Source organism: Anarhichas minor, unplaced genomic scaffold (genome assembly GCF_050575085.1).
Source record: "Anarhichas minor isolate MPS153535 unplaced genomic scaffold, ASM5057508v1 ptg000043l, whole genome shotgun sequence".
Lineage (NCBI taxonomy): Eukaryota > Metazoa > Chordata > Actinopteri > Perciformes > Anarhichadidae > Anarhichas > Anarhichas minor.
The window spans coordinates 4,107,253-4,126,678 of NW_027466489.1; the positions used below are offsets into that span (position 1 = coordinate 4,107,253).

Genomic DNA, 19,426 nt, shown 5'->3' on the forward strand with positions numbered 1-19,426 from the left:
AGAGAGAATCTCGACAGAGCCATTCTCTTTAGTGTTTGCCCTGTTCTCCCAATGTCCACCTCCTCTCCGCCCGCATTTTGATATATAAATAACACAGAAAACTGACCATTAGCCGAAGCAAACGGTAGTGAATCAACGTGTATTATGGAGTAACTTAAAAACTGAACAAAAGGAACGACGAGGTGAGGTTTATATTTTTGGCAGTGACTTGTCGGGGTTTTGGCTAACGTTAGCTAGCGAGCCATTTCACCGGCTCTTCCCACACTCCCTGTGAATTATTATGAGACGTTTAACTAGCTCGTAAACTAGTGTCAAGTACTGCTGTCAATGCGGCGCGAGTGCCTTCTTCCTCGAGACTCCATTGCTGCAACCTTTAAGTGTCGAGGATCATTTTCACGGAGGTCCCGTTATGTCCACCCTCTTGCCACTGCACCCAGTTGAGCTAGTCGGCTAACGTGGTCCTCTGGGGGAAGCTTTGCAAAGCTACCGGCCGGCCTCCTTTTATTGACAGCTTGTTGTCTTCATAGCGGTAATGTCTGCACACAGACGGTCTACTCAGTATGGAACATACAAGCTCAATGATGTGAGGAAGATTATGCTCCATGTTGTAACCAGCTAGCTAGCTAGCTAGCTAGCTAGCTGGTTAATTGTGGCATATAGAAAGTGACTTTTTACTAATGTGTAGGTTTATGTATACTGTCAATGTTTAGCAGCATGAGGTACGTTCTAAAAGCAGCTGATTGGGATTTTAATTAAATCGCATGTGAGCGAAGGCTCCAAGGGCCCCACAACACCCAGACTGTGACAGACACCTCCCAACCGAGCCCCTTGTGATGAGCACACAGTGATTACAGAGTTGTTTGTGTTGACAACCGGACTAACGTTGTCTCTGTCAACACCTCGTGTTACATTGTGTGGTTGTCCTCGTGTAATGTTGGCATGAGGGGTATCGTGCTGTGTTGGGACCCTGCACACAGATCTCTAGAAAATAATATACAGTATTATGAGACCTGCATGTTGTTATTTACAGATGTGTGAAGCTACCAGAGTTGTCGTCTTGCACTGCTGTCATATTGTTTTAACTTGTTTTAAATTAAGTAATCTATAAAAGTCACAGTGAAACAAATAACATGAACTCCTTCATGATACTCCTCAGTATTGTCACAGATGAAATATCTTAATATCTTAAATATATCTAAAAGGATAGACATATTGACCAATAACAACAGTGCAGAAACAGGAGCACAACACAAACATTTGAATGTTTATTTAAGCGGATCCTGCTACTGTTTGTCATGCAATGAGAGAACGATATGCTTTTTTTTCTGGACTTTTTACTGCTGTCTAGAAAAATTCATATGGGCCTATTTTCAGTTTAACACTCGTGATGATTAAAGGTGCCAAACGTATCTTCTCGAGGTGTAAAGTTCAGTTTGAGGGTGCGAAAGCTGCCTGAGAAGCTCAGTGGTTAGAGGTGTTGCTGCACAACCAGAAGCCATCTGGTGGCTCAGGTTAGCCAGCTGAGGCCTCTTTTCTGTCGGCTTTGCATGTTCTTTCCGTCATGTAATTTTCTTCATATGTAGAATTGGGCACATCTTCGCTACTTATCTTACATCCTGACTTTACAGGCAGCGCTTGCATTCAGACTTCCTCGGTCAACAGTTCCTCCCACTTCGGCATTCACCATTGCTGCACTACAAAGCCCCCATCTCGACCTCAGCCTAAGATCGACTAAGCTACACCAACGAAGATGTCCCAGCTCCAGTTTCAGTGTCCGGCTAGCCCCATGCCTGCTGCCTCCGCCCCACTGCAGCTGGGGCAGCCACAGCCTTGCTACAGCATCCCCTGCTCTTCAGGCACCCTACCCTCGGAGAGCGCCAGCCAGCCCAGCAGGAGTTCCGCTCTCCCTGCAGGCTCAGCCACTCCCTATAATACCACCACAGGTTTGTTTTATGCATATTTTTCATTGGTGCCACAGTAAAGTACCTTTTTGTCTAGCCACTAACATTCGGAGGGCTCTCTGTATGCCATAGCCATCTGAAATATTTAAGGCTGTATGCTTCTTATTTTAAAAGGTTCACGAAACCCTGCGCTTTGTGTATTTGACAGACTTTGGGACTGGCAGCAGCCCTCCTGTTTTAGTAGTCATGATCATAGTTGTGAGTATTTTGGATCTTTTTTTTTGCTTTGTCACAGTATCTAACATGGCAAACCCTAAAGAGAAGACCCCCATGTGTTTGGTGAATGAGTTAGCCCGTTTCAACAAGATTCAACCGGAGTATAAGCTGCTGTGTGAGCAAGGACCAGCTCACTCCAAGGTACTTTTAGAGTCTTTTATTTACAGACGAACAATGCTGTTGTGTGGTGTCACAAGTTCTTGCCATACTGACGGCCAATCTATTGTATTTCCTGTCTCCCGCGCCTGTCAGATTTTCTCAGTCAGGCTCACACTGGGAGATCAGCACTGGGAGGCAGAGGGGACCAGCATCAAGAAAGCCCAGCATTCTGCTGCTGCATCGGCCCTCACTGAGACGACACTTCCCAAGCCCACCGTGAGGATGCCCCGCAACACAGGCAAGAACCCAGGTGGGCTCATCCCACTGGCCCTGTTGCTCTCTTTCTAATGTTTGTTAACACTTAGCACAAAAGAGTTTTCTCATGTGTAGTTTTTTCATCTTTGGTTTGTCGGTGTTTCTTTGTGCTGGCCTTACAGCAGATGGCATGACACACACCATGGAGTTAAATGCACTATGTATGAAGCTTGGTAAAAAGCCTATGTATAAACCCATCGACCCATATCCGGGGATGAGACCACCAAACTTCAATTACAACGTCCGGGCTCCGGGACCTTACCAGCGACCTATGCAACAGTGAGTTTCCTCTCTTGGAAATATATATAAAAGAAGACATTCTTCCATTTCTGTTCTGATTATGGAATATTTTATGAAGTTTGATTTTGAGATGAAAAACAATTTTTTTGTGTGTGTCCAGGTACTATTACCCATTTCCTCCAGTGGGACCAATGATATACCATATGGAGCTTTCCATCGGAGGCCAGCAGTTTATTGGAAAGGGACGCACACGGCAGTTGGCCAAACATGAAGCTGCTGCCAAGGCCCTGAAAGTGCTTCATAAGGAGCCAATATTGCAACAGTTGCCAGTGGTGAGAAAAGAAGCGCACGCTCAGCACGAAATATTGCTAGAAAGCCATTGTGCAATTTCATTCAGGATTTTCTTTCTTTAATATTCTCCTCCTCTGGACAGATGAATGGAGAGCCCGAGGAGGAGAACCTCAACAAATCAGAAATCAGTCAAGTGTTTGAAATTGCACTGAAACGCAATTTACCTGTCAACTTTGAGGTGATTTATGCATTTTCTTTTTTGTAAATGTTTATAGGAATACGTCAGTTCAGTGATATGTAGACAAAATGCAAAATAATAATAATAGAACCCACATGCTCCTCTGTATCATGATTTGCCTCTGTTGTTTTCCAGGTTTTAAGGGAAGAAGGCCCTCCCCATATGAAGAGTTTTGTAGTGTGCGTTAGAGTCGGGGAGTTCACTGGAGAGGGCGACGGAAAAAGTAAAAAAATTGCCAAGAAGCTTGCGGCAGCTGCAGTGCTGGGGGAGTTGAGGAGGCTACCTCATATACCCAGTGTGGAAAAGACACTGCCACGCATCAAAAAGAAAACAAAATCCATCATTAAGGTAATGCAACCGGTGAGCTGCGATACGTATAATCAGTACAGACTTAAGGACTCCCCGTTCAGCAACGATTCATTTGTCACGCCAATAGCTGCAGACCAGCCCAGAATATGGCCAGGGCATGAATCCCATCAGCCGCCTGGCTCAGATCCAGCAGGCCAAGAAGGAGAAGGAACCAGAGTACAGCATGGTGACGGAGAGAGGTCTACCTCGGCGCAGGGAGTTCGTCATGCAGGTGATTCAACGGCATGCCGTCAGCATGACTTGTGCAACATCTGTCTGTGTTTCACTCTGCCTTTCCTTGTGGATGTCTCACCCGTCCTGTCCTTTCCTCTGTGATCGCTGGACGTTTCGTGGAACAGGTGACAGTGTGCGGCCAGACTGGCGAAGGAATGGGACCTAGTAAGAAGGTGGCCAAGAGGAACGCAGCAGAGAAAATGCTGGAGCTCTTGGGATATAAAGTGCCTCAGCCTCAGCCCCCGAAACCGGCACTCAAAACAGATGAAAAGGTACTGCTGCACCTTTTGTCAAGCATGTCCGGTGAACATGGCAGACAAGAAAGATTTGATATCTGTGACAAACTTTCATTCCTTCTATATTGTTTTAAATATATTTAGACCCCAGTGAAAAAACCTGGTGATGGGCGCAAAGTGACCTTTTTTGAGCCTGGCTCTGTAGAGGAGGTGGCATTGAGTAAGTGATAGTAGATCTACTGAACGCAAATATTTGGCAGTGGTCGTATTGTGTAGTTGTTGCCGTTGTGCTAATGCACTCTTTATAAATGTGCTTTTCCTTTTGAAGGTTCCAAGGAGGAGTTCCGCCTGCCTTACTTGAGCCACCAGCAGCTGCCTGCAGGTATCCTGCCCATGGTCCCTGAAGTGGCTCAAGCAGTCGGGGTCTTCCCAGCACCCCAGAATAAGGACTACAGTCGAGCTGTACCCAACCCGGGCAAGGCCACGATCACTGCCATGATTGCCAACGAGCTGCTTTACGCGGGGACGTCACTGACTGCTGAGACTATCCTAAAGAACAAAAATAATCTCAACCAACTTCCCCACGGACCCCTCACCAGGCCTTCAGAACAGCTCGGCTTTCTGTCATCGGTGCAAAGCCTGCAGGTGACTGACGGCATGTTCTCCTTGGGTGAATTCAATGAGGCCGTTTTTGAGCATGCATTTGATTACGACTAAAAACAGGTAAAGATTCATTGACATTTTTTATTTGCTTGCAGGTGGACTACAAAGATTTTCCCCAAAACAATAAAAATGAGTATGTATCGCTCATTAACTGCTCCTCCCACCCACCGCTCATCAGTCATGGGATTGGGAAAGATGTAGAATCCTGTCATGATATGGTGAGTTTTTTTTTTTTTTTTTTTTAACTACAACATGTATCGTTCCGGTTTAATACTCTTTTAACAACCTTAACAACCTGCAAGGAATAACGTTGTGTGTGTGTGTGAACTCTATTAGCGATCAGAGGAGAGACGACTTTACAGCCAAACATTGTAAATGTGAGAGTCTGGAAGGACGAGGCAGTCTCTAGTAATACAACCAAAAGGGATGAAATGCTGAAAACATACAAACTGTTTGTAACCTTCTACAGTATCAGTCCTTGCGTAACAATATTAAGTTAAATCAAAGCTGAAACATGTGTAGCTTGTTGAGAAGATGCCTAATGAAGTGTCACTCACAATAACGTCATCCACTGATAACAAAGCAGGAAGTATTTCACACTGTTTGATATATACTTCACTTTTACTTTATTATCCGTTAGATTTTCATAAAATCAATTCCTCGAGAAACTTTAATTACTCGATTATTACAAATAATGAATGCAAAGGATCTGCAGGAGGCGGCGGGAGAGCTGGTTGATGTTAGCTGTGAGCAGCTGCTGGCCTGCACAGCCCTGCTTGCCTAAATAACAGAGTTGCATTACGATGCGTTCAATTTCTATTCTGTAAAAATAACTATTGAGAGATAAATTTAAAACAATAATGTTATGTGTTCAAATGTAAACTTGTAAAATGTAGTTTTTGGCAAAAACCTGAATATATAAAGTTGTTTGATGGAGATGTTTTCACAGCAATATAAATTAGATACTAGAGAGGGAGTTATGACATGTTTAACTTCCTAACATTAGCCCTAAGCAGCTGATAAGACATAATTAAAACTACTAATGCTTTATTGTGTGTGGGTGGAAGGGAGGGGGGGGGCTAGTTAAACAGGATGTTATTGAGAAAGGTCACAGCCGATGGAATAAAGGACTTGTTGTCATCGTTCCTCCGGGCCACTGCAGTAACCTCTACTGTTCTTCACCTCTTCAGGCCGCGTTGAATATATTGAAGTTGCTCTCGGAGTGGGACCAGCAGTCCAGTGAAAGGACAGGAAATGGACCAGTCTCTCGGTAAGCTGTGGCAAACAGCTACTCGTGACGTACCTAAAGCTGTGTTTACACTAAGCCCTTCCTTCCGCTAATAACCATTATGAATAATCAGAATAAACACTTCAATCAGCATCAAATGGAGATGTTGTGTTGTCACTTGTGCTCTACTAATTTTCCAAGTGCTGCATGTTTCCCAAGGAACCTTGGAAGATAATCTATTCATTTTCTGAACATAAACCGAAGGCTTTGCTTTTGTTTAATAACTGTGGTCGTAGTAGAGGCTCATAAAACAATGTTGTTTGAGGACTAAAAGCACTGCCGTGGGCCAGTAACAGCTTCAAGCATTCAACGTGGCCCCTGACCACCGGTTGGATTGGGTGTTTTGCATATTTTTAGTTTGTTGTGTAAACAGGATAGTTTACACGTATAAATGCTTCTATGGGATTTATAAATTCAATTAAATACAGCAAGGTGAATGAACACTGGTGCACGCGAACACGGCCATGAAAGGAATATTTTGGGACTGATTGACTGTTAACGGTGACACTATATGCGTCTTGTTTTCTACAGGTGTGGCAAGCAGGACATGGAGGGTGACTTGCACCTCAAACAGGCTAACTCAAGCACATTGGCACAGACCCTGGATGGCACTGTTTAGATGATCAGGTTTGGTTGTCTGTAAAAGCACTAGAGAGAACTCAGACACTGTTATTAGTTTTATAAGGCTACAGGAAGCGCCTGTAGACTCTAAACCATCACTCCTCATATTCGTCGTTCCTAAATGTTCACAGTTAAACAAGATTGAAAAGGAAACAAATAGATTCCTCCGCTTGATTTTGTTTAATTGTGCACAGTATTTATTTTTGTTGCTTCGTAGAAAACGTTGCTGCATCCTAGTCAATGAGTTGAGGGGTTTTTACCTGGTGGAGAAAAAAAGAAGCAATTAACTGTGAATTCTGTTGTTTTCTTCCTTTGTGTGACCTTCTCATTCTTGTTTTTAAGTCTTTTACGTCTCATCCCCCGCTTAGTTCATCTAACAACATGTTGGACCTCTTCTTTGTCTAGGGTGCAGCTGACGAACCTCTGTTGATTTTCCTAGAGTGCGTTATATCAACAACCACAAGTGAAGTGTTACTGACATTACCATGTAGGGCTGGGAAGCATTTGCGACTAAATGTAGCGTGTGATGTAATGTGAAGTTGTCTCTGCCGTGTGTGAACGGGGACGTTTCCCTGTTGCGTCACTTTCTCCGATACTCCACTTCCCTCCCTTATGTCAGCCTCCCTTCTCTCTCCGCTCCCCATGGTAATTAAACTAACGTGCAGACGTGCACACAACAAAGACTTTGGTTGTCTTGTCTTTTTCTTCACCTGCTAGTAGCTGCTGGATCATGTATTATTATTTATCAACCTATAACTGTCGAACACTATTGATGCATAGAACAGCAATTTGATTATTTACGATGTTATTTATTATGCATTTGCCATATTGTGAAATATATTATTAATATATAAAAATCTAAGAAATTGCTCAGCCCTAGGGTTCAATGCAGCCTTGTGTATCGTTTAAAATTTGATCAGTTCTGATGGTGATTCTTCCGATCAAATCTAAGTTCTGATTATTATGATATTTGAGTTCTTAAAATATAAATAGCACCTTCATTTTCATAAGAATTTAGCTGCTAGGTATTTACGTCACATAATCAAAAGGTATTCAGTGATTCATTTTGATACAAAAGCTAAAATCAAGAAACATGTAAATATTCTTTTTATGCAAAAGTTTGTTGTTTTTCGTTTTTATTCTAGTGCCCAAACATGAGCTCATTCTGGGACGTAATGACGAGACATTTCAAACAGTGCTGAAGGAAATGCTTTATCATCAGTCATCAGTCGTTTCCTTGCATGAAAATAGTTTTGCGCTGTCATTACTTTGTATTGTGTCGGTGCTGTCTTCTGATAATAGCCTCTCTTGTAATACCCCCTATACTTACTGCTAACATTACATTTCTACCTTCATCAGCGTTATTACTCTATTTGCTTATTTTCATCCTTGTGGAATTTAAAAGAACACAATCACACAAATCACTGGCTCTCATCACACGGCGTGTTTAGCGTAGTGGTTTTCAATCATTTTATTTTATGCAAACATAAGACAGCACAATACTCTGGTACATTATTCAATTACAGATATTAAAGTCACTCCGATTCCCCTGTTGGCTGATTCAGTCACTGTACAGTATTGTGTCATTTCACAGGTGTGTGGTTGAAACAGTTTGTTAAACTCCATCTGATCATTGCTGAAATGTTTTTTAGGGTGCTGATGACCACTTGGCTGAGTCGTCATCTAGCACACACTTCTGAATGATCCTTCTTAAGCTCTGATCGGTTTGGCCTCTGCATTACTTCTGATCATTCGTTATTGGCTCCTGGCTGTAGCTGCTGTCCACACAAGCAGAAAGATTTTTTTCTTTCTTTTTTTTCGGGACATTTGATTTTAATTTGAAGGTTTTGAATCCCAAACGTTGTCTTAGGTGCACTTAGGTACGACTACGCAACCGTAACAGAGCCATTAGTTGTTTGTTTCTTCTTGGCTTCAATGAAAGGGTACATGCACTTGTCGGACCCCATGAAACGATACGTAACCACATTTGATTCCCATGGCAGCAGTCTGAAAAAGAACAGAAAATACTGAACATCAGCTGCTAAGCAACGGAATTGCACACACAAAAAAAAAAACAGACTTGTACATGGTTTCTGGTTAATACGAAGGTGTATAGCTTTGGTCTTACGCTCTGCAGAGGAAAGGCAGGTATGTGAGGCGGGGGATGCACACTAATGGTTGGTCTATCACGATGGCGTTCATGGCCTGCTCCACACAGTACTGGGGCTCCAGAGGCGGTAGGAACAGTTCCACTTCCTCCCTAGTGGGGGCATCAAAGGACAAGCACTTATGAGCTGGTATTTAGCATTTTGACAGTAAACCCAAACAGCCACACACACAGCAGAATGCCAAGTCCATTCAACCATATTCCTGTGCTGCAATTTGTACAAAAGTCAACAGGAATTTAATTGAGCATATGAACATAAACGTTTCAGAACGATCACTGCAAGAAGATGCGTTGTAAACCTAAATCCAGAGGAACAGAAGCAAGCCAGCAAGTATTTAATATTTGAGTTCATAAAGGAAACGTGACGACATAATGGTGGATATTTGGTGAGTCTTTGTTGGTTGGGTTGAAATCACCGCATTCACGTTTTAGGAAATAACATTTAATGAAAGGATGTGATTGAATTCGGCACTATGCATGCATTTTGTTTGCATACCGTATCTTGCAGCCTTCAAACATGCCTGTGTCTACGATGTAAGGGCACACAAGCGTAGTCTTCACTCCTTCAACCTCCTCAGCCAGCAGCTCATGTGCCAGAGACTCGTGGAAGCCCACTGCAGCAAACTTACTGGCACAGTAATCCTGTCTCAAACGAAAAACCAAAACTGCTATTGAATAATTTAATATTTACACAATAATTTAAAGTACCTCAGACCTGCTCAGACAGCTGCTTTTGTGATGTGCATTTTAATTAGATACTTTATTTGCTGACTTAGACAGAGAAGTGAGAGAACAACAGTAAAGCTGCCGTATCTTTGTGGTGCAGTGATGTTTCTCTCTCCCTGGTTCACCTCGACACAAGCTGTGCTGAAGAGACCCAGGACGCTGGCAATGGTGACGATGTGTCCATGATTCTGGGCCTTCATCTGAGGGAGAAAGGCCTTCACTGTCTGAGGCAGGCATGCACACACACACATACGCACACACACAAATACACACGTACATTGTTAGATTGCAGCGTGTTATTATGAGGCAACAAACCGTGTAGTGTTCATACGACTTAAATGTTGCTCAATGTGAAGGAAGCTTATGTTTTCAAGCAGCTTCATATTAAGAGGATTTATGCAGGGATCCTAATGTGTAGTCCATAGTGAAGGGGATAAAGCTGTTAACGCGATACATTTTACATGTCATGTGTCACACTGCACAATAACCTGCTCTGTATAGCAGCTGATGCTCAAAAGATTGTACATTGTGAAGATCAAAAGCTTCATTTCCACCTTTCTAAATTTCAGTCCGTGCTAAATCATTGTCCGTGTCATCTTCCACCTTTTGTGGATATAGTATTTACTAATACTGGCACACAATCAAATATGTCACAAAAAAAAAGCCAGAATTATGATCAATATTTGATTTCATTCACAACGAAAGTTACTGATTGGGAAATATGAACACAATTTACTCCATTACCATGATTAGAGAAGCGATTATTTTTCTGGATGAGCAGATTAATAAGAAGTTTCATCCTAAGTACCTGTACCGAGCTAACATACAAATGAATGCATAGATCCTCCTCTGTCCTCGTGGTAATAGGACGTTTAGTACTATGTAATAAGTCATGGGCAGCTGGACTTCCTGCCTGGTCTAAAGGATGTTGTCTGAGAGGCCTCAACACTTTAGGTGTGATTGGTGAAATATCTTAACACATTTTAGTTTTGACTAAAGAGTTCTCACCCAGAAGAGGGCATGGCAGTTGACTTTCATGGTCCTCTCGATGAGTTCATCAGGACAGTCTAACATCCGCTCCCCAGCCACCACTCCAGCGTTGTTCACCAGCATTGTAACGTCCCGGCCCAAGTCCTTTCGCACGAGCTCGGCGCTGCGATACACATCGTCCCTGTTGGTCACATCCACCGTGTAAGCGTGCGCCTTACCCCCCATCTCACGCACCAGCTTGGCTGTCTGCTCGTTGGGACCGCTGTTTATGTCCCACAGCACCACCTCTGCCCCGTGCTTGGTGAATTCCTGAGCAAAGAGACGACCCAGGCCGCCACCTGATCCGGTGATCAGCACCAGCTCGCCATCAATGGGCTTGGTGCGCGGGCGCAGGAAAACCCGGATAGAGTTGCGCAGGATGAAGTAGATCACATCTAGCAGCATCATCTGGAGGTCCATTAGGAAAATCATTTCGGACTACTTTACTGCTGATGGTCTTGATCAGCAGCAGTGGATTACACTTCACACCTGTTATCTGTGAAGGTGTGTTTCCTATACGGCCTGACTAAGCGTTAGACTGTGCTAGTGAAAAAGATGCAGCCAGCCAAGCTGGTGTTTCCCTCCTTCTGTGACCCTCAGCCTCCATCCGTGGTTTATTTAAACACTCTCCTCCCGGATTAGAGGAAATACCTTGAGCGCCTAATGAAATCACTGTTGATGCAAGTTGTGAATGTGCTTTTTCACCATTACTGAGACAAATAACATGTGCCAGACGGCATCACACTGAGTTAAAGATTCTTGAAGCACATTATTATTCTAAAGTTCACAGCCTACACATACTGAACACTCGACATAGGCTACCTCTAAATACTATATTACACATAACTATATGAAAAACCTGCATCTTTATTTACATATAAATATCTGCATTACATGTTTATTCAAACACCTCAGTTTATCTCTCAGGCATATATAAACAGCCTCAACTGTACCAGGACTAAAGAATACTTTATATAATTTGCGTATGTATGTGTTATGTATTTATGCAATAGTATTTTAAGTAATAGATAAGCAAGAAAATGAGAATCAACATCTGCTGATTGAGTACAAATACTCTAACCTTATAGGCTCGCAGACATCTTGTACACTAGTGCAGTGGCTCAGATGTTTGTACTGCTGCATCACAGCAAAGTTGTAGTTAATCATTTAATTCAATTTACATTTTTGGTTCACCGTGCAAGGACACACTTTAGTTCCAGTTCTACCTCTGCCCCGCAATCATATTATTAAATAAGAACATAAGGAGATTATGTTAATGGTAACTTTAAATCTCTGCATTGTTACTTATGCCCCAAGAAAGCTGCTTAAATTCACCGAGAGAGCTAATACATCGCAATAATCACCTCCATTGTTGTAGCTGATATTACTACCAGTAATGTAAAGGTTATCTATGTATATCTGCAGTATATTTTAAAGATAATGAACAACAACATTTTAACCAGGTGGATTTTTTTATTTTTTCTGGCAACAAATATTCATATATATATTTATATATTTATTTTTTCTAAAGCACAGAATGTACAGAAATAGGCCAAGGCTGTAAAAGGAGTTTAGTTTAAATACTGCCAATAAGTTTGCCCTACTGTGACTTGTTGAGCAACACTTGGAAACAGCAAAGATCACGTCAAAGTGAGCGTCTTAAATCTGGTGGTAAAAACCTGAACATTGGCATGCAGCTCAAGTGATGTGGATCCAGTGGGCAGCTTTCTCTGATTGTTTCCCAGCCAGTTGAAAATATTTTACTGTAGTGTTTTCTACTGGCGGGAAGCCATCCAACACTGGGCCATTTCTGTCTTTTCAGAACTGAGTTAATCGAATCTGTGCAACTTTCAATCTTCAAGTTGCCTGATAAAAAAAGAGAAATACATTATAAGAACAGGAGGGTGTGAGTGGTGTCTATGGGCCAGCGGTTGTATCCAGTTAGTGCTGACCGTCTGTTTAATGGAGCATTCAATGCTCATCGTCTCTAAAGCAGTTTTGTAGGGGGCCACGAGGTAGAGCCACACATAGGGAAAATACTTCACAACTGTCATGGTAATGCTTTTTCACTGTGTCTATATGTTTCCCTCAATTGCTCATCATGAGCTTGTGGTGTTTTGAGCAGTAGCTATAATCTTTCAGCTCACCCGTCTTTCTGTTCCTTTCTTCTCCCTGGACACACACAGTGGAAGGCTACTGGGAATCTTAGTTCGAGTGAGCCTGCACTGCCCACATTGTTGTTCTTTTTGCATGAATAACCTCAGGCACAGGAGTTTCATTAATCCACTGTTTTCACATGTTGAGGCACATGTGGGCCTGGGAAGCTGGCTGCTACGCCAACGGATAGAGAGAGAGAGAGAGAGAGAGAGAGAGAGAGAGAGAGAGAGAGAGAGAGAGAGAGAGAGTAGATTTTTAAATATATTTTACTGATGGTTTCTACAGAAAAATGTAAAATGCCACGCAAATGCTTCCCAGTGGGGGTCCATATGTTACTCTGTTTCTGCCACTCAGCCCCAGTAATTAGGTGTGCTTTCTTAATTTAATTCAGGCAGGCTAATACTTAGGATATTGTAATGCAGGACAAACTATATTGTAAATTAAAATACAGTGAAAAAAGATTCTGTTTTATACTTTTGGGAAGATCAAGCAATGCATTTGGAGAGGTAACAAATCAACCATAACACTTAACTTTATCTACAGTGGTGAACTGTTCCTTTAAGAGATACAGAGTTGACACATGAATAACTTCCAACTCACTGGTCAGTGCCTCAACTACTGTTGGTCGCATTACTGACCCGACCGATCACAGATGAGAGGAGTGAGTTATTATTAAGACTTTAACAGGTCAGAACTTTCAAACACTCTGTTGGTGAATAACTTCTGACTGGGATTACTGCTAAATAAAGTGTTGCATTATAACAGAGCCCACTAAACGAGTTGAACTGCATGTGGTGCGGACTGTCGCGATGACAGTCGGGAGGAGCAGTTCTGTCACCTTGGTTTGTCTCGGACTCTCTTTATTCCTCGTGGGTCCGTGTCAGTCGGGCTGTCGGGAAACGGGTCTATGTTGCACCGGCCGGGCCCCGTCATGCATCAGCAAAGGATGGAGGTCCGACGGGTCCTATGGCCCCTGCTACTGCGACCAAGCATGTGTCTCCACTCTGGACTGCTGCCACGACTATGAGACAGTCTGCCCAGGTGTGTTCGTGCTGGCAAGAAAACTTCTGTTCATCAAATATTAAATTCAATGTAATCTATTACAAAACATTGTAATGTTGATATTAGTGAGACTGACTTTTTTGTTTTGTTTTGAATTCTTAATAAAATAGCCATCATATAGCCTACACCAGGAAAACATAGGCCTAACCAAACTGATACAACACACTTACATAATTATATTATTATTTCGTATTAAAAGCCAAATTTGCTGTGGAACTCTAGGTGGCTTTGACAATTGTTAATAGTGTGGCTATCATATTTACTGGAGGTCTACGATGTCGCTGAAATGTTCTGATTTGTTGACATTCTCCCTCAGCTGCATGTGCTCTGTCTCTTCTCCCTCAGCGCTGTCCTGTGTGGTGAGTGAGTGGACGGAGTGGTCAGGCTGTGCTGAGCCCTGCAGGGCCACAGTCCGCAGGCGGAGCAGGACGATCCTGCAGGAGCCACTCAACGCAGGCAGACCCTGTCCCAATCTGGAGGAGCAAGCCGGCTGCGCAGAGTTCTGGTCCCAGCAAGGGAACTGTCACAACCCACTTGGTGAGCAAAATCTACATGGATCCTTCCCCGCACATCTGTGTGATCATCACATTATTCTCTGACACTCGGTGGAATAATTTAATCCTGTTATCTAGTCCACCTGAAGACAGCAGAATTTGTGACGGTGAAAGTTATTAAGAATAAATATCGCTTGGTATAGCAAGGTTATTCAAAAGATGAATAAAGATGATTGATTAAGCAATACCACATCTGAAGCTGAATAGATGGAACAGACTGCAATGTAGAAAAAAAACACTCTTACTTGTTAACTGACCTGTAAAAGACAATTAAAGACTCAGTGAATACAAAAGTTCTGATAATCCTACATGTGCTGTCTTTAATCATTTCATTAATATGTTTCATCATAATATATGCTGCAGTGGCAATGAAGCACGTAGTAAGAAGAGCAGAAATACAGATTTTGACGACCCAGTCTGTTCTATTACCTGTTTCTATTGACAAGGATTTATACAACTGTACAGAATATCTTGTTGTGATGTATGTTTTGATGTAAAAGAGTGATCGTGGGATACGGATGCACGGGGTCTAAAGACATATGTAGTAGTTCAAGCAGTATCATTTAAAACCATCTGATGAACCACATGAGTAAATCTGTTTCTTCTAGCTTCCCACGCTGTTTCACACCAGAGAATCTTACTTTCATGAACATTTTCCTGCAGCACATGCTCATTTAAAAGGTATTAGGTACTGCAACATATGGTCGCATGTAATGTTCTCATCATGGATGCTCCCTCTGTAGTCCCAGCACTGATTATCACGGGAGGCTATGGCAACGCCAGGAAGAAAAGAGACATCCCTGACAGCAGCGACATTATAGGGTAACAAGTTCTGACTGTTTTTAGCCTTTGATATGTTCTCATGTATTGTCAATATGCATTTACTCTGAATTTCGTTTGTGTGTGTGTGTGTGTGTCTGTGTAAAATAGGTATTGTGTCCAGTTTCAGTTGACCTCTCTGACTAAAGGATGCCAGCAGAGTTCGGGCCCACACACCCAGTGGATGCAGCACCTGAGGGAGGGGCACCATGTGTGTGTCGAGTGCCAGCCGCCAGCTCTTGCTGCTGGACAGACGCATTGTGCCGGAGACGGAGAGGAAAATGAAGAGGGCAGGTAACAATGCAAAGAACGGAGAATGATTTTCACCATGATTGGAAAATTAAAAAATAAAGCTATGTTTGTCAGCTAACATTTTTTTTATTCATAAACCCTCACAAATTTAAGTTTGTGTTGTTCAGGACATGTTAATGACCAGAAGAGATAGATAAGGTATTTGTTTTTAAAGCCCAGCGAAGGGTTTATTCAACCATGAAATTAGATCTTCTCCCCTAACTCTCCACAAACAAAACAAATTATCCCAGAACGTTGAACTGTTCCTTTAAGGATACACTATAGTAGGATAACTGTAGCTCATAAAATGCAAACCTAAAAAATTGCTAATTTTCTGTAATTGAGAGCAGTCCATTTACAGACATAACTTAAAGGTGCTCAGTGGAGTTTTCTTGCAAACAAATATAAGTTATGTTTACATTCAGTGTGTCTCACCAATACACATTGCGTGGCTCCCTGACAAAAGTGATGAATGCACTTCCTTCCTCATAAAACCTTTGCAAAGCTGATCTTCCATCGTTTACAGCCATGTGTAGTAGGAAGTCTTCTTCTTTTCTGTTTTTCTGTTATGCATCGCTGCAAATATTGCAGCATTACCGGCACCAGTAGATTTGTGGAATAATGGGAATCCATTGCCATGAATGTGTATGGCGTGCATGTGGCATGCACGTGACAAATAAAATGGGGATCCACTCTTAGCAAACTGATCCATAGCGTTACTAGAGGTAAAAAAACAACAACTCCACAAGGAACATTTCATTCCAAATCACATTCAAGCTAACTTTAACCCTAACCAGATCTACAGGACAAACATTGTTGCACTGCGTAGACAGAAGGTCTTAATATCTGCAAAACTCTAGCTTGTATAACACTGTTCTACCTTTTTCTGACACATTAGCTGTGTTTGTATTTTAAGAGGTGCATTTATGGATAGACTACCGATCGATCAGTTGCGTTGGATCTCTCAGATCTGATCAGTAACAGTGATGACTACCACTAGATGGCACCATTGTTTATCTCTTGGATTTAAAGAGAAATCGTGTGACCACTATCTCCTTCCTCCTTCCATCATTCCTGCAGAAGACAGTCTTTCCAGTGGCAGGCGGTGGGAAACCCTCGATGCAGGGGTGTGTGGAGGCGTGTGGGGAGGCTGGAGGCCTGTTCCTGCCCAACAGCCCACAGCTTCCTCTTTATCTAACCTCCTCCTCTACATGTTTACTCACACTTGTGTTTAAAGAACAATCTGCCAGCAAATTAAATACTGGCCACAATGCAATGCTCCTTTGTGCTTTCTTCTCCAGATTAGTGCAAGTGCATGTAAACATTTTATTAATGTGGCTGAATTTGTCCCAATGAAAATCCTATTTCTTAATCAGAATATAATACATTTATTGTCCTTACTGCTCAACAAAAGCTTTAATATTACATATTCCTGTTTCGTTTTGCATTAAAAACTGCAAATTACCAGTCAAATAATAGTCAGAAATCCCTAATCAAAATGTAAAGTGATTTGATTTATTTCATTCTAGTCATCCAAGGGAAATGTTGCTAAAGAAATAGAAATATTTTCGGACATAGAGACACTTTTTTTTTACGCGACAAGTACTGGCTCTGTGTGAATCACAACCAGTCACAACGCCAAAGTTACAACATGCACTGAACAATAGAACATTTATACAGAAACAACAGCATAGAAAGTCAACAGGTAAAAATGAGTTTTGTTTTTTTACAAAACAGACAGCCTCGGGACCTACAAACAACATTGTATAAGAGCTGGCTAAGGTCGTTCAAATAACTTTTTTCAGTTCCCTGGAAACAGTGTACTTTATAAAGACTGATGGCTTAGGCAAGGTTGGGGTCAATTTCACTGAGAGCATAAAACGTAGAAAAAAATATAGCTTGTGTTTTTAATTTGTACTTGGTTTTAATTCGTCTCATGCTCTAATACTGGTTCCTTTTATTGTGTCATGTGTGATGTGTGTTTTACTCCATCACGGTATCCTGAACCGACCCCAACCCTGTAATACAGTGTAATATTCAGAGTATGTGGAATTGGGCTATACTTGCTAAAGCAGTGGTTCTCACTGGGTTTGGAAAGTACCACATCCTTGAAAAGGTTCCTATGGGGTTCTAACAGAAAATAAAAAAAAGACCTGAACCTCTTAACGGATAAATTTAGCAGCTAGAGTGACAATCAACTTTGAATAAAAGTTACAAAAAATGCATTTACAGTACAGGTGGGAGCCTTGATATTGAAATGTTTGAGAATCTGTGCTCTTCATCTTAGTTTGTATCAATAAATGAGAGATGAAACAAATCACCTGATTGTGTTCTCTTCATAAACCATGATGGTTTAGTCCTTTGAATTACTCCACAAGGATCTCAGTGAAATTAAAAGCTCTTTTAGACGATTGGCTCCCCTGGGAATGGAGGGTAGTAAAATGCCCAAATGAAATAAAAGCAAGGATGACTTGAAAAAATAAATGAATATTTAGTTTTGAATTATGGTGGTACCATGTCACAGTATCACAGTCATGTATGAAATCACGATGTTTCTTTTGCACTAATTGTCTAAAAGCTTAAGATTATCGTAGTTTCAGGATTTCTGTGTGTATGCTCATAGGTGCGTATATTTGCGTAGTATTTGCCCATAACACATTTCAGTTATCTAAAATAATACGTGCTGTCTGTTCATGGAATATTGATTGTCATCATTATTGAAGATATTTCAGTGGAACATGGTCCTTGGGGGTGGAAGTAATGAAATACATTTACTCTCATTACTGAAACAAAGTAGTATTTTGTGATTTATTTTTTAAAAATCGGTAATTTGACTTTAACTTAAGTAGCCTAACCAACTATTTATCACAAGTAATGTACTACATTTCAAGTCGCTTCCCTTACAGGGTAAAAACAAAAGTCACATGATGAAGTCCTGATAAACTGTGCGAGAATGGAACAGAATATCAGATACATCAGCAGCTGCAGCAGAGAGGAGGTGGCAGGTGTGTGTCTGCGGCCGCAGGAGAGCGGAGCTCCAGAAAGGAGACGCTCCGGAAATGATGACCATAATAAATGTTTGCGTTCACCGGGCCTGATGCACGGGTCATGGCCTGGGGCTAGCACTTCAAACACAAACCAATTAGGGATCACATGGGCTGTGTTTGTATTTAGCATTGTAACATTACCTAGGCATAGTTTCAACATTGTTGCATCTATCTTAATTAATGACTAATTTAATGCAACATCCGGCAAGCACGCTATTTGATACCGGCTAACATGACCGAGTAGCCTGGTTACACGTGGTTGCCTATCAACGTGGTTGCCTGTGCGCGCTTTACGGTGAGCAAAAACTGTGCAGTCTCTCCTTTGCTGTTTATATTGTTTCTACATTGTCTGCTTTAGTGGGGTTTTATTCTACTACGTGGTGTCCATAGCTCGTTTTATTTATTGTCGTTTTGTTTCCTCTCTTGTAAGGCTATATCAAGGAAGGCAGTTGTATATTCATATAATTAATAATAATTTGTATGTACAGTCTGCAGAGGGCCATTTGTTGGTTTGGACATAAGGGGTTTTCTTGCTGATGTTGTTCCACTTGCGTATAAGTTGACATTTAATGCAATCTACATGGCCTTATCATGTTTAGAATATATTTATACCAGTATAATTACTCTAGTACTCTTTCCACCTCTGTGCACTAAAACCTAAATGATGGGACAGAAGCTCAAATGTTGCTCCATGAGAGGTTGTGTGATCTCAATTCCCTTTATCTGAATGCAATTAAATGAAATTTAATTTAATTTCTTTGACTGATTAAATAGACTCAGGTCATGTCTGACTGACTGAAATGTGTTTCTTTACAACTTAAGAA

General features: G+C 41.7%; 3 protein-coding genes across 6 annotated transcripts; 2 read left to right on the forward strand and 1 right to left on the reverse strand.

The window, feature by feature from the left end:
* On the forward strand, window positions 1-7,433 carry stau1 (staufen double-stranded RNA binding protein 1). Of its 4 annotated transcripts, none has more exons than XM_076111112.1 (15): window positions 3-182; window positions 1,629-1,943; window positions 2,197-2,318; window positions 2,430-2,586; window positions 2,717-2,870; window positions 2,992-3,163; window positions 3,265-3,360; window positions 3,496-3,708; window positions 3,797-3,940; window positions 4,068-4,214; window positions 4,323-4,398; window positions 4,507-4,823; window positions 4,937-5,059; window positions 6,032-6,111; window positions 6,661-7,433. In XM_076111112.1, the coding sequence occupies exons 2-15, from the start codon at window positions 1,751-1,753 to the stop codon at window positions 6,746-6,748; spliced, it is 2,082 nt and encodes a 693-aa protein (XP_075967227.1). In that variant the 5' UTR covers window positions 3-182; window positions 1,629-1,750; the 3' UTR covers window positions 6,749-7,433. The 4 variants fall into 4 exon arrangements, with proteins under 4 accessions (XP_075967226.1, XP_075967227.1, XP_075967228.1 ...); XM_076111113.1 differs by having other exon boundaries at window positions 2,430-2,574; window positions 2,714-2,870; XM_076111114.1 differs by having other exon boundaries at window positions 2,430-2,574.
* A 782-nt stretch (window positions 7,434-8,215) lies between these two features.
* rdh20 (retinol dehydrogenase 20) lies at window positions 8,216-11,104 on the reverse strand. The gene is made up of 5 exons (XM_076110719.1): window positions 10,652-11,104; window positions 9,769-9,867; window positions 9,414-9,559; window positions 8,879-9,010; window positions 8,216-8,757 (listed from the first exon to the last, which is right to left on the reverse strand). Exons 1-5 carry the CDS (start codon window positions 11,102-11,104, stop codon window positions 8,637-8,639), a joined length of 951 nt encoding a protein of 316 aa, XP_075966834.1. The 3' UTR covers window positions 8,216-8,636.
* Window positions 11,105-12,407: 1,303 nt separating this feature from the next.
* Window positions 12,408-17,887, forward strand: LOC142970649 (somatomedin-B and thrombospondin type-1 domain-containing protein). The gene is made up of 5 exons (XM_076111010.1): window positions 12,408-13,870; window positions 14,237-14,428; window positions 15,189-15,267; window positions 15,376-15,558; window positions 16,636-17,887. The coding sequence occupies exons 1-5, from the start codon at window positions 13,639-13,641 to the stop codon at window positions 16,751-16,753; spliced, it is 804 nt and encodes a 267-aa protein (XP_075967125.1). The 5' UTR covers window positions 12,408-13,638; the 3' UTR covers window positions 16,754-17,887.
* Window positions 17,888-19,426: the final 1,539 nt, after the last annotated feature.

Bases quoted from the DNA above. Each gene is read 5' to 3' on its own strand.
- stau1 (XM_076111111.1), top strand. From the start codon at position 1,751: ATGTCCCAGCTCCAGTTTCAGTGTCCGGCTAGCCCCATGCCTGCTGCC. The intron at 3,164-3,264 runs GTGAGAAAAGAA...TCCTCTGGACAG, and splicing joins TATTGCAACAGTTGCCAGTG to ATGAATGGAGAGCCCGAGGA. The intron at 4,824-4,936 runs GTGACTGACGGC...ATTTGCTTGCAG, and splicing joins CATCGGTGCAAAGCCTGCAG to GTGGACTACAAAGATTTTCC.
- rdh20 (XM_076110719.1), bottom strand. From the start codon at position 11,104: ATGATTTTCCTAATGGACCTCCAGATGATGCTGCTAGATGTGATCTAC. The intron at 9,868-10,651 runs GTGAGAACTCTT...TGCCTGCCTCAG, and splicing joins ACTGCCATGCCCTCTTCTGG to ACAGTGAAGGCCTTTCTCCC. The intron at 9,560-9,768 runs GTGAACCAGGGA...CGTTTGAGACAG, and splicing joins TCAGCACAGCTTGTGTCGAG to GATTACTGTGCCAGTAAGTT.
- LOC142970649 (XM_076111010.1), top strand. From the start codon at position 13,639: ATGACAGTCGGGAGGAGCAGTTCTGTCACCTTGGTTTGTCTCGGACTC. The intron at 14,429-15,188 runs GTGAGCAAAATC...CTCCCTCTGTAG, and splicing joins GAACTGTCACAACCCACTTG to TCCCAGCACTGATTATCACG. The intron at 15,268-15,375 runs GTAACAAGTTCT...TGTGTAAAATAG, and splicing joins GACAGCAGCGACATTATAGG to GTATTGTGTCCAGTTTCAGT.